General features: G+C 38.8%; 1 protein-coding gene across 2 annotated transcripts in view; it reads left to right on the top strand.

Annotated features, from left to right (window-relative positions):
- Positions 1 to 14,406, top strand: part of LOC116735596 (thyroid hormone receptor alpha) — a 70,459-nt gene that overhangs the window by 23,333 nt on the left and 32,720 nt on the right. For both annotated transcript variants that reach the window (XM_032587579.1, XM_032587578.1), the window contains exon 3: positions 10,236 to 10,449. In XM_032587579.1, coding sequence (XP_032443470.1) covers positions 10,403 to 10,449 — 47 coding nt within the window. In that variant the 5' untranslated portion in view covers positions 10,236 to 10,402. The remainder of the gene's footprint in view (positions 1 to 10,235; positions 10,450 to 14,406) is intronic.

Here is a 14,406-nt window from a genome sequence, read left to right as displayed (position 1 = left end):
TGGGCCAACCTGCTGATTGTTTTGGTTCCTCTTTAATTGGCACCGTCCCTCTCTGTGACCCTATTTAAATATGTTGGTTTAACAAACTGAGGACAAAGTTCAGCTCGATTCTCTTCAGAGTTCAGTCCAGTTCACTCCATTATTTTAGCTCTAGTTCACAACAGAGGCCATCTCAGGGCACTGGACAGAGAAGACCAAAGTTCAATTCAGATCCCATTAGACACAATCCAGCTAATCCAGTTCAATCCCAGGTCATATAACTGTAGTTATTTCATTCAGCTAAATGCTAAAAGTCATCTAAATGGAGAAACAAATGGATAACATTGAATCTTTACTTTCAATCCTTAGTTTCACACAAGCAGCATCAAAGAGGAAGAGTGTCTGTATAATTGTAAAGTTATGTCTCTAAACTGCATAGTTCTGTATACATGTCTTAAAAGGGCGGTATTATGTAAAAAAAAAAAAAATCTATATTTTTTTTAGCTATACAACATGTTAAAATGGTATTCCCTCATCAAAAACATACCTGGAGTGTTGCTTACATTCTGTCATGTATGTTTGAGAACTCCTTTAATCTCCAATGGCAACCAGTCAGCAATGCAAAACACCTGGTTCGACCAAGCCCCGCCTTCTTGGACGAAGCTCCTCCTCTGAGCTGCAGTTTCCAAACTTCAGAGCTAGTACCTCACAGAGCAGCTCTCCTCCATGACTCGTCCACTCAGCTCCTTCAGACTAGCCAGCGGCAATTAGCAAACATCTAGTGAAAGTGAAAGAACAAGAGGTTTTAAAGAAACAGACAGCCAACATCAGCGCGTTAAATTACAAAGTTAATTTTATTTTAAGTCATGTTTCATATATACAGCTTAAAAAAAGCTTTAGTTTTTAAATCACAAACATTTTATAACAACCTTTAGTTGTTATAAAAATAACAACTAAAGGTAACATGGTTACGTGATTGTACTATAAAATGGCTCTATGTGGCTGGAAAATATACAATATTGTCCTTGTAATAGTTCTTTTACCAAATGGTATTAAACCTAAACGTCCTGCCTTTGAACAAACTAAAGATATGAAAATACTATTTATGCCACATTCTTCTGCTGCAGAAAAGCTTTCCTCTAACAATAATATGGTTTTGTATTGTATTTTATCTCATTTCCACTTTTAAGGCCATGTCTTTGATTACTGATGGCCATCAATATTCGGTGTTTGGTCTGGCGCTACAGCAAAGCTCCTCTCTTGAAACTTGTGTTTCAGGATGTTTTGGAAAAGAACGTGGGCATTTATTCCCTCACAGTCCAATATGTCATAAAACAAAGCAAAGGGCCATTATTACATAACCCAATTTACTGAATATTTCATTGCCACGAATGCCCACATTGGAGTTTGCCTCGTTGTAATACTGCACAGACTCTGGCTTTGGCTTCGTTCCCCCCCCCCCCCCCATGCGCACAGTGCTAAAAATACAGACATTTTTGCTGGACTATCCCTGATAAGTGATCAGCGTAGGATCTGTATTTCGGCACATTCTTGAGAACACTCATAACTATTGTGTTAAAAAGGAACTAATAAAGGCAGACATTGTCCATTCACTGAAAAAAACAAAGCAAACTGTTTCCTTGGTATCTGGAGGGATTAGGTGACGTTCGTCCATTTCAGAGAGTTAAATAATGACCTGGACTGGCTGCCAAAGGTCCTGATGTTTTATTCTCCTGTTGTTGTCAAAGATGTTCACACAAAGTATGTATTTTCTTATTTAGTGGATCTGTACTAGGATAGCACAATATTAGAATAGAATATATTTGTAAACAGTATAATGTAGAACTTATGATGAATCCCTATTTTCCTGCCTTTTTCCTCCTTATAAATCGATTTTAGTGATTAATTAAATTAACTGTTTATGACTGTTTAATTTCTTGGAAAGCGTAATAAATTGTGTGGGTTAATACACCCAACTACTGAACATTTTGACTTCATCACTTGTTGCTTTGGCATCATTGAAGTTGGACTACAAAATCTTTATCAGAAATAAAAATGGCAGATTTGCAAAACTGGCTAGCTGGACGTCCACGAAATTAGCAGTTTCTGTAACCTAATTATTCAATTTTCTGTAGTACAGAGAGTACAGAGAAAACTGAACTGTTTCAAAAATATAACCCAAACAGAATATAAAATATCTACGCCGCACCAAGAGATGCTGAATTCAACTTTTCTCCACTGGTGAATCCAACTAAGCAGCAAAATGTATTTAAGGGCTAAAAAAAGTTTTTTGCGTGATTTGTCCCTTTTTAAGAAAGGCAGGAAAAAACTCGATTAAAATCGAATTTGATTTGAAAAAATCAGAGATTTTATTTTCAAGACACATTCCCAGAACTTTCTAGTGTCTCTGTGACATTTAGCACCTACCTGGTGCCGTTTCATCTGTCAGATCGTATGGACTATGTGCTCAATGATTCTACAAAATTTAAAAAGGTAACATCAGCAGCCTGACGTAGGTGAGTCTCTTATAGATGGAGGAAGCATCAGGACTGATGAGGAGATGGATGGAGCTAAATATAGGACAATCCTGTTAGAGGCTGAAAAAACCCTGAAACTGGGGCAGCCATTCACCTTAGTGACATCAACCACAGCTAAGGAGCTTCCAGCTCATAACCTCACATAAACTCACATAATAGTTTATGTAGAATAAAGACAGCAGGCAGAACCTTCTGCCGTGGCACTAATTCAGAAAATTCAACATGATGACACTTATTTTTTCTCAAGTAGGTTTATTTTGAAACCTTGATGTTGCGAGCACTCCAGTTAATGAGTTTCATCTCAATGAAACCTATCAAGTACTTTCAGCCACCTTGGCTACCTTGAAGCACCTAGCGCTCATCTCCAAACAGTCATTAAGTCCTACCATCTAAAAAGGGTTTGGCTCAGGAACTGGTAATCGCTTTACCCTGTCCTGGCCTTCTAAGTCTTGACATCTACGCCCCGGGAGTGTCAAGTCTTAAACTGCTGATATCACTTAATGCGGAGCTGCACTCTACATTATTGACGGCCTTGTTATCCTCCGGTGCCACTTGGCCTTTTAGCATTATAAGCCACCTAATGCGGTGGTTTGAACGTCGGAACATAATCGGATCCTTTCTGGAACTGCAAAAGCGACTTCTTTCACAACTTTTATATCTTGGCTCGATCAAAGGGTAGTTTGTTTTCCTCCTTCTTTTGATCATATTCATAAGGCCAGAGAAACTGTTGCTCTTTAAGTTATGTTGGCATCAAATGAAGCTCAGCAGAATGACGGAAAGATGAAAGATTGGATAGAAAGTTAAAGCGAATAGATGATGAGTTGGACGACAGTAAAAGATGACTGGGAAGGTAAGAAGAGTTGGATGAAGGAGAATCACTTATCTTTGATAGATCCACATTTGGCCTAATAGACTTGGATCTCATCCACGGCGTGCCGATACAAGGTGTGTGTGTGTGTGTGGGTGTGTGCGTGCGTGCGCATGTGTGTGTGCTCATCTGTTCACCTTGCTTTAGTTCAGATGTACTTTGCTTTCAATAGACTGTGAAACCAAGCTTGGTGTGGAATGTTTTCATATTTGAGACTGAATTCAAAAACAAATCCCAGCTCATAAAACGTGTCTTATGATTTTTTTTTTCAGTCTTCTTAGATCATGGTGTTGTTTGATGTGAGATTTTCTTTTTCTTTCCATTCTTTGATCATTTTATGTTAGCTTCAAATATAAAAAAAAAAGAAGATTGAGTGAAGCAAACTGGTTTTAGTAATAACAACGTTCCTCTCTAGTTTTATTTTAGAACTTAACAGTTTAGGCTTTAGAGGCAGGTTTACCTGTCTGATTGTAGTTCATTTGGGGATTTGCGTATCCTGAAGTACGACACAAAGACAAAACAACTATTATATTGTGTTTCATACTCTGATGCCATCTGCTGTCTCATAAGTGAAAGTGGGCGTCAGCTCCTCAGCTTTACTCTCACTTTTCTGTCCTGCAGCTACAGAACGTTTGTTTCAAGTCATGACAGAAACTAAGCTGATGGAATTTCTGGAAAAATCTATGGGGCAGTAAAACGTTGCCGTCTTTTCTTTCGTTTTGAGAGTTTTCTGTCTATAAAATAGTGCATCCACTATTCAAAAAAGAGCAGCAAAATACTTATCGTTTAATGGTGATACAAAAATATTGTGTGTGTGTATATATATATATATATATATAGATATATATATATATATATATATAGATATATATATATATATATCTATATGGGGGGGGCGTGTGTGGGGGTGTGTGTGGGGGTGTGTGTGTGTGTGTAAAACTGGGCGGTTTCTTCACTTTAACATTTACTTCCTGCTTCTTACATTTCTGTAGAGAGATATTTGGCACGCCAGGGGAAAACCAGGAACAAGTTGCCAGAACAAAAAATTAAAACCTTGAATTTCTGCCAACGTGCTAATTTTCATGTTTATTCCAAAAGTTAAAGTCATGAAAAAAATCCTCATTCTTTAAATGGCATTTTTGGAGTTTTTACATTGTAATTTATTTATTTGTTTATTTATTTTTTGACAAATGGCCATATCTTCTTCATTTAGTTGTTTTATTTCTGTGTGTTTTGCATTAAAACATTAGTAACTGACTTTGCACATTGGGTCACAATCCAGCTACACGGTTCAAAGAAACTTTTTTTTTTTCTTTCAGCAGTACAAACACTTTTGTGAGAAAAAAAATATAGAAAACAAGTCACATTTACCCCCCTCTTCACCACTGTGAAGATAGTCTGTTGAAGGCTTATAAATAAAATACTTTCTCCTGGCAAATATCTCTTTTTTTCCCTGTCTACAACATGAACTAGATTCACCTTTCAGGCTTTATCAATGTTATTACTAAAATCTAATTCACATTAATTCAATTCAGTTTTATTTTATTAGCAACAAATCCCAATATAATCCAGGTCACCTCAGGACGGCTTAACAAAGTCCTCTTACAAAACAAGAAAGAAAGATCTGAACATTTCTAAAAGTCATTATTTGACATTTATTAGCATCCAATGATCCACATCCATCATGCCATGTGATGTTTTCACTGTGATAAACTGTGATCATTAGTAATGCCTAATTCCCACTTCATTCGCCCTGCTGCAGGCTGTGAGAGCAGCCTCTGTCTGCTGCACCTCAGACTGCAGGTCATCTGAGGACAAGTTCATACACAACACCAGTGTTGCTGTGAAACTGGATTCTTCTCTCCATCGCTTCATTTTTAAAAAAAAACTAAAGTGCTTCCAAAGGTAGTTCTTAATTATGAAAAAAACAAACACTTTGATACACTTTGATATCGATTCACTTTTGTTCCAATTAAATCTCAGTACCTTGGATTATTTCTTTTTCTAAATCTAAAATTTGCAAACATTTCAGATTTCCATTTGCAAAACAGCTGGCTTGATGGAGAACAAATTCTAATTTTCAACAACAAAATATAGAACAGCAGAAAATAGAAAAATGTCATAAAACAAACAGCACAAAATACAACGCTATTCAGAATGACTAAAGATACCATATACATGTGAAAAGGCCTGTCATGATACTGTTTATTAATTAATCGTTTTCTGGACAATAAATTGTCCAGCAAATTATTGCGATAATTGATAGTATTGGTGTTTTGAGGCCATTCTAAACTGATCTGATGATAACAGCATAATGATAAAAGTTCGGCCTCTCAAACACCATTAAACTTTCATTTTATAAAGAACTCTTCACATTGGAACTAGGAGATATTTTAAATACCCAAAATAAAACATTTACAACCAAAACCATAAATATAATGGACTGTGATGTCTCTGTAAACAAAATATTAATCGTCAGACTGGAAATTATCAAGCTCATTTTAATTGTGATTATTTAATAGTTGAGTATTATGACAGGCTTACACATATCAGACATTTATTTATGAATTGCTTCAAAATCACAAGTTTTCATAAATCTTAGTCTTAGCTAGGAGCTCTGTAACTCAGACTTTAGATGGATTTCTTTCCACAAGCTTCTGCCTGAATACCTGAACATTCTCCTGACAGACCTGGTCTAATCCTTGATAGTCTCTCTGTTTCAGATCAAAACATTATTTTTCTAATAGCTCTGAAAAGTCACAAATTAAAAGTCTACCCTGTTCTGTTTTGAATGGGCCCCATGAAGAGACTAAATGAGTTCTGTTTGTGTTTGGGGAACGGAGGGACTGGGATAGAGAATTACCCAGCATGCCATTCACTAAAGAACTGCCATTGTTTTGAAGGCAGAGTAGTTTAAAAGGCCTCATGCGTTTGTGAAATCTTCATTAGTAGGGTGTAAAACCGCAAATAGACAGTACTATTTTGATCTGTGGCAAAAGTTCATGGTGTTAGCAGGATAATCCACTGTGAGCGCTACATTGCTGACAAGTTACACAATTACCAGTAAGGTATCAACAGGAAGGCACTGTCCTTATTTAACTGTTCTGGTTTAACAAGTAGGAGCAGCAGTGTAGCTCTCCAAAGACTGTTTAAGCTTCTGGTTTCATTTGGAGGAAACAAACCTGATGTCTGGTGATAGGCGCTAATTGCTTTCACTAGCGTGTTTGTTGTTGCTGTTGATGTATTTTCAGATTCAAACTGCTAAGGCTGTGTTCACTCTGCAGCCTGACGTGACCCAATTCAGATTTTTTTTTTTTTTTTTTGCATTAATGCGACCTGTATCTGATCTTTTCATGGCAGTCTGAACAATACAGGTCTGAGTTTTTTCGAATGTGACGCAGGCCACTTGCATATCCGATGGCCGATGGCCAGCTCTCATTCTTAAAAACGTTAAAAATCTGACACGAAGTCTTTATTTGCTCTCTCAAAACTCAACTCATGGATGAGCTTTGAGAGTCTAGAGAACACTTCTAGCAGTGACCTACACAGGTTGAGTCTTTTACAGAGCTCAGCTGACGTTTGGAGCATTCAAAAATGGAAAACATAAAAACTCCCAAAGCAATTAAGCCTGTGTGCTTGTAAGCAGCTTATAGCGAATTAGATTTGGCTGCAGTCGCTTTCCTCTTAATAGACGCAGGACTGTAGCAGTAAATAAGGAACACAGGTTGTATTGTAAAAGCAGATCTACCTCCATGGAGTCTTAATATGGTTCAAACTACATGAGTCTTGTTAAAAAAATGGGTTTTCAAAGAAATAAAACTGGGCTTAATTTGCATTCTTACACTGAGCCAGAAATTCTGCAAACCAGGTAGGAACATTTGGTTTCATCTTCTAAACATTTTAATCAAATTACTTTTCAAACACACTGTGTCCTCTTTTTGTTGTTGTTGCTAAATTCAGGACATTTTTCATTAGTTTTGAACTATATGGTGCACTCAGAGCAGCACAGTTTTTTTTCGCTTTAATTGAATTCAAAAAATCCGTTTAGAAAATTCGCTTTATTCGAGGAAATGAACTTAATTCTCACGCAGACCAAAACAATGAACGTTGGTCTGCATAAAGGCCCTGGTTTTGGGCCAGTTGAAGTGAATTCTGGTACATGTAAACGCCAAGCGGACCAGAGACCGCTCCAAAAACAAGAAGTGGACTGTAGCGCAGGGAATTCTGGGTAAATACAACCAAAACAAACACATAATTCTGTTGCTAACAGAAGTGTCTGGTGGGTTGTTGTGTTTTTTTTTTTTACCAACAACAAAAGAGAAATCCTAGAACACGCTGGTCTACCTCTGCACAACCTGCACAAAATGTAATAATATTATATAATGCAGCAGAAAGTATTACAAAATGTGTTCAAGGATTTTATTAAATTTTGCATAATAAGGTTTTTGTGCATGTTGAAGACTGATTTTATTAAATTTTTACATATTGTGACGTTATAGAGTCTGAGATCAAGTTTTTCATCTAAAGTCAAGTCTTTGATCTCAAATCCAAGTCAAGTCTCAAGCTTTTGATTCCAAGTCTCCAAGATTCCAAGTCTTCAAGTCTCGAGTCCCCAACTCTGCAAACCAGACATGCCCAGTTCAAAGTAGCGTAACCTAAATTCCCTTTCTGTCTCTTTCGACAGCTCACATCGAACATTAGTAGGCTGTCTTCACCACGTTTAGATGTCTAATTGAATTCGGTTGCTGCCATGGGATTGGTAGATTCAATATTTCTGCCCCATGCATCTTCTTGACCTTTCTGAATGACCAAACTGAAATAACAGTGGCTTAAGCCGAGTTTGGGTGTCCAGCCATGAATCGGCAGTCTGTGGGCATTCAGGGGGAAAGGGTCCCCGTCAGTTCAGCACTCCTCCCACTGAATATGTTCTTAAATATCAAGAAGTGTTAGAAATATCCTCATGGAAAATCTCGCACCGTGACGGCCGCTGTGATCTACGCTTTTTCATCGTCCTTCCTCTAAGCTACGAGCTCTTCCTCAGCTATATCCCTGTCCTACCGCTCCTCTTCCTCCATATACAACTCTAGTTTAATAATAAGAGCATTAGCAGAGGATATTGCTGACATTTCTGTTGGAAATTTGGATGTGACTGGCTAGTACAAAAAACAAGACTGGCTGGTACATTTCGGGGTTGTTTATGATTATTGAAATTGTTCCATGTGTGCCAGCTAATAAATACCCAGCTTTTATCACAGCATGTTTGCTGAAGTCTTTTAGCACTTAACGGGGGTGCAAATGATGTCTTTCTAGCTCCACTGCTGTTTCGCGCTCATTAATTATTTATAACGGGATTGGAGGCATCAGTGGGTGAGCTATCACAGTAAAACATGGTTTTAAATGTTCCTTATGAGAACAGGGTTGAAGGCTAATGGATAAACCAGAGCAGCGTAGCTGTTCAACATTCAGTCTCCATGTTATCTACTGAAGTCTCAACCCGTGCTTGAAAGTAGCAGCCTGTGGACAGAAAGCGCAGCATCTTTTTTTAAACTGCTGCTTTACAGTTCTGGGCTTGATCTCTCAAAGACTGTCAGAACATCAAGTTAAAAGTTGAAAAAACAGCAAATGGTGCTACACTGGAGAGGAGAATGTAGCAGAGCCGTAGAAGAAGCAGTGGTCATGAATAAATCTTATTTTGCAATCATATTTAATAAGTGACTGCATAAACTGACCTAATTCAACAGAGGTCCAGCCAACAGGTGCCATCTTTCTAGATGAGTTACTAGAATTGACTTGAGTTCATTCAATGTTTCTCAAGACACCCGGTTCTGAAAGGTCCATTCACTGGTTCACCAGAGTCCCTGGCTACCATTACCATTAGATATTAAAAAAAAAACAATTTAAGGCCCTGAACATCCCCTGGAGTTCAGTTAAATCCATCACTAAGAAAAATCTACCCAGATCAGGCCGTCCTCACAAACGTTTGAGTGACGAAAAAAAAGGGGACACCAAGTTACCATGACTACGCTGAAGGAGTCAGAAGCTGAGAAGGAGAAACTGCAGATATTGTCATGGTTGTTTACCAGGCGAAGCTTTGTGGGAAATATTTTGCAAGAAAGGTCAACAAAGTCTTTTTAAAATGGCAAACGTCAGAGCAGACAGAACTCAGGTTGATCCTGTGTTGACTTTTTCTTTGATTTGCTGGTATGGAAAACAAGACAATCTTGAATCTCGAAATGTAAAATTGTTTTTCTGCATATTTTGATGGTTATGGTTATGAAACTGATAGGCAGCCAGAATCAGGTGGTTACTTATTAGGGTAATCATCTCAAGGAACAAGAAGAAGGGAAGTAATGTTTTTAGAAAACTTTTTACAATAAAATGAAAATAAAAACTTTTTTTACATGACTATCGATCCTCATATTTCATAAAAAACATAAATAAATGTAGCCTTTTAAGTATCCTGGTAAGAAGTGAGCAGAATGGGTAGAAGTGGCACCAGGCACCACATGAGGGCAAATTGTCCGGGGACAAAAAGAGCGGGAGTCCTTCTGGGAAGCGACTCATATATGAATAATTATGCCTTAAGGAGCTAATTGTTACTGTAATAAACTGAACGCTTTACACCACTGAACTCGCTCTTCCCTGAACTTAAAACACAACACTCACTACAGTGTGCAGTTTGGATCCCAGCCGGTCCACAGCTACAAAACAGGTCAGCTCGACCCAATTCGGGAGCCCTTAGATAACATTCAACGAGTTCAACTTTTAGGGGCGTAGAGTTTGCTCTTGCTGGATACCAGCATATGAATTACTAACGGATTGATTTGTCTCCATCCCTTTCCATCATGCAGCTCTCCGTCCGACTCGCCGTGCTCCCGTCCCGCGGTTCCCGTTCACGGATTCCTCTGGTTGGATGTTGAGAAGGCTGCCGGCGAATGCTGAGCAGGTCGACCTGTCTGAGGTACGCCTCCCGGCTCTGCGATTGGTCGCTGGATGCTACTGGAGTTGAACGGCAACGATGTTCGACAAGCAGGAGAGCAATTCATCTGAGAGCGATGAGAAAGGGTAAGGCGGGTTGTTTGAGCGATTAGAGTGCAATGAACTGCTGAGTAGAAGTAAAGTGTATCTGACAAAATCTCAATGAATATCTTTAGGTAATTCAGAAATAAACTTGGTCCTTCACTCTCTTTGCAGTTAAAAATAGACTTTTTAACTGCAAACTAGTGCATGAGGTTGTTCATACTTACTACTATTTAAATATTTAACATTTTAAATTCTTATTAACTGGAAACACCACAATTACACATTTTTTTTATTTATTTTTTTTACATTAGAAGATTATAGACAAAGTTTAACATATTTGTAATGGAAATGCAGCTACTGTGGGCTAGTATTTCTATCTAGGTCACCACAGCTGAATAATTTTGTCTGAGCTTTGAACTTCACCTTTTCCTCCGGGGTAAATGTTGCCATTAAGCATATCCATAAATACTTTTTCAAGTTTATTTCAAGAAAGTAGGGCATCTACAAACAGTTCCACTGTGGTTGGTTGGTTGGTTTGGAACAAGGGAAACTGGTTTCTTATGTTTGTTGTCTTTGATGGTCACTGCTTCCAGATAGTTAGCAGAATGGGCTTTTTTATCCAACATCTTCCTTCATGGAAGACAAACTGTCTCCCCATGTGAGACAAAGATCTGTTCCCACAGGCTCTGAAGACAAAGACTTCAGAGCTGTTTGGATGTTGCTGAGTCTCTTTCTTCAGGCAGAGTCCTGGAACAGTGTAGTTCCCCTGACTGTATATCATGTTCACACTGGCATATTTTCTACTTTTGTTTGTTTGTTTGGTTTTGGCTTTTGCAAAATGACGATTGAAGTATGACTTTATATTAGGCCTGCGACATTTATATTAGTATTGATTATTTTGATGATCCATCAGATACAGAAAATTGGTTCATTATCTGTCTGTCTGTCTCTCTGTCTATCTGTTTAAAACTGTAAAATAACTGAACCAGATTTAATGTTATAGCTTTTACATCCAGATTTGATGCAAAGAAAAAAACTGTGATGTTCCACAATTGCAAAAATCCATCCATCCATCCATTTTTTAACACCCTTGTCCCCTAGTGGGGTTGTGATGTGCTGGTGTCTATCTCCAGCTAACGTTCCAGGCGAGAGGCGGGGTACATGCTGTACAGGTCGCCAGTCTGTCACAGGGCAATTGCAAAAATATTTTCTATTAATTATTTCATTCTCAATTATTTTAATAGCTATGCACGACGCGGTCTGTGTCTTTTTTGTTGTTGTTGTTGTTTTTTCTCCAATAGGTTCCTGGCTTTCTGCTTGTTTTTTTCCCTTGCTTTTACAAAACAAAAGCCCTGCATGTTGGCTTTCAAATATGTACATGTAGAAGTTTGTGCCGATGTGCCTTGCGTACACGGCTGTGCGTGTGTGTGCGAGTGTGGATTAGCGGAGCGGGGAGAGAGCTGGATTAGGACCACAGGAGGCAGATGGAGCCACAGAAAGCAAACGACAACTCAGGATCTGACATCAACAGGGGATTTCACTGTCGCTGTGCGTTTGTGCGCATGTGTGTTTTCCACATAGTGTCACTTATCATGCACGTGTCCTGGTGAAATCTGCCTCATGCTCCGACCCCTCCCTTTCTGCGAATCCCTCCCTTTTTTTTCAGAGTACACGGCTTTCTTGGTACACACACACACATTCACACACATACCCATGTGCAACTCGACATAGCCTGCAGTAAGGGTGCTGAAATAGAATTTGTTGTGTGCCTGAGTGCGTTTGTGTCACATTAACTGCAGTACAAGGCGTCTGAATATTTCAGGAGTTAGTTGGCTTTCAGCGACGCTCCATAGTTCAGATCCAACCGGGAGGATTCAGATATGTGTTCATCTGTTTGTTTATTCGTCTATTTCATCCAATTACAGCTTAAAATGAACATGGAGCTTGTTGAGATAAACAAGACTGTTGGAGAGAAGTGTACCCCTTCTCTCAAAAGAGGTAGACTGCCACGAGCAACTAAACATCAATCAACCATCCATATAGATACATCTTTAAACACAAAACAGACAATGTGTATATATAAAAATAATAACAAAGAACAACATATATTATCTTCGTAATGATTCAGCCTGCTACTGACTCGATATACTTCATTATACCTTGATTGAATATTATTTCTTATCAAGAACTGGAGTTTTGATGCTGCACCTGATATTGCAGATGAAAGGATTACATTTATTTATGAGGATAAAATACTAATCAGGGCTGTGTTGGCTCGTTTCTACCGGGAAAACTTTAATGTCACTTAATACACTCAGAATCAAGTATTAAAACCAAACTTCTTTTTTTTTTTCTCACTTCAATCTACTCATGGCTAGTTAGAGTCAAAACACTAACATTAGACAACTTTGTTAATCTTTGATTAAACTTGTACTGTAAGTGCAGGCTTCCTGGGGCTTCTAAATTATGAATGTGTGATGAAGCAGATGAAAGTTTAACTCGGGGTTCTGATGGCTGCTGCAGACTTGCTGAAATGGGGCCGCGGCTGTAAAATCGTAATTTATGAGAAGGTTGCTAGAGTTCATTTGCGCAGTCGGGACCCCTTTGCGAATCAGTCACGCCCTCCCCTCTGTCCTGTGAAGAGTTGTTGTTCTGCCTGATCCCACGACAAGTAATGGAGGCAGTGTTCTTGTTAAGCAAAACAAGAGCCAAAAAATGTTTCGAGGAGCTAAAGTTATGATAAGCAGGATAATTTTGAATATTGGTTCCATTGAATGGGTCTCAACTATGGGCACTGAGCCTATCTTAATCACTAATCCATGTGGTTTGGTGGTTTTGCCACCCTGATTTTTATGTGATTTGGCCATTCATCCACACGTAGCCTCCATTTAGTTTCACTAAAAACAATCGATAACAAAAACTCCGACCAAAGTGGAGATTTAAGAATTCTCCTTGTTTGCTTGGGGACGTTGAAACCTGAAACTTTGAGGTCGGCTCATTACAGCCTGCGACAAATAATGCAGCGCTGGTGTCACATATGTGACTATTATTACTGTTTGGCCCTTTGGTGGAGGAACGACGACTGCTATCAGAGCGCTGCTGATTTTTACATTGATTCAGACAATTCAGACTGAATGGATGCTAGTAAATTTGATGAGCTAGTTGGCTGCCTCTTCTCCACCCGGGCAGTCAACATTCACTTATTAGCGTGGCACAAAGTGGCAGCGTGGTTGATGCACATCCTTGCGAGTCCTTGAGTTGACTCTCAACTTTATGGCCTCAGTGTCATGTACAAAGCAGTTCGACGTGAACACTACTTCCTGCCGAGCAGCTTGCTGTGCGACACCGAGTACGCAGTCGTAAAAATTTAGCATTGGGCGGAGATGTCCGGCAGACGTCCGTTTGGAATCCCTTTCCAGTGCGTGCGGACCTCCACAGTAGGAAACACGCCCGAGTATGTGGGAGCCTTAAAGTTGTCAACATTTTCTACCCACATAAAACCTCTAACTGGTTTTCGCTACCTTCCTGTCCCACGTTGCCATTTTTTACAGTGGGGATGGTGTTTAATGATAAGGCAAGCTTGTAATATTGCTTTCACCTATCATTTCTTGAAACTTCTCCACAGCATTATACTTCACCAAGTAGGTGAATTCTAAGGATGACCTCCTTTAGGGGAGTCGGAGTAAAGGAGGGCTGAATATAAGTGCACAGTGCTTTATTTGTAAGAAAAAAAACAACATTGCAAACATTGTTTGTTTCCTTTCTACTTCACAATTATGCTCTACTTACCATTGATCTGTCACATAAGATCCCACATTGAAGTTTGATGTTTATAATGTGACAAATTGCTAAAAGGGTTTACATATTAGCGGTGTCACAATTAGTCAACCTCAAACCTACACTCATGATGTTTTGCATATGTTCTGGGAAATCCCTCAAACTAAATCCCATCGCACTCGAACATCACTTTTCACTTTTTTCTGAAAACCAGAACAGTTG

The sequence above is a fragment of the Xiphophorus hellerii genome, chromosome 16 (assembly GCF_003331165.1).
Source record: "Xiphophorus hellerii strain 12219 chromosome 16, Xiphophorus_hellerii-4.1, whole genome shotgun sequence".
Classification (NCBI taxonomy): domain Eukaryota; kingdom Metazoa; phylum Chordata; class Actinopteri; order Cyprinodontiformes; family Poeciliidae; genus Xiphophorus; species Xiphophorus hellerii.
The sequence above is the reverse complement of the archived record's forward strand: the minus strand, read 5'-3'. Positions and strand labels throughout refer to the sequence as shown.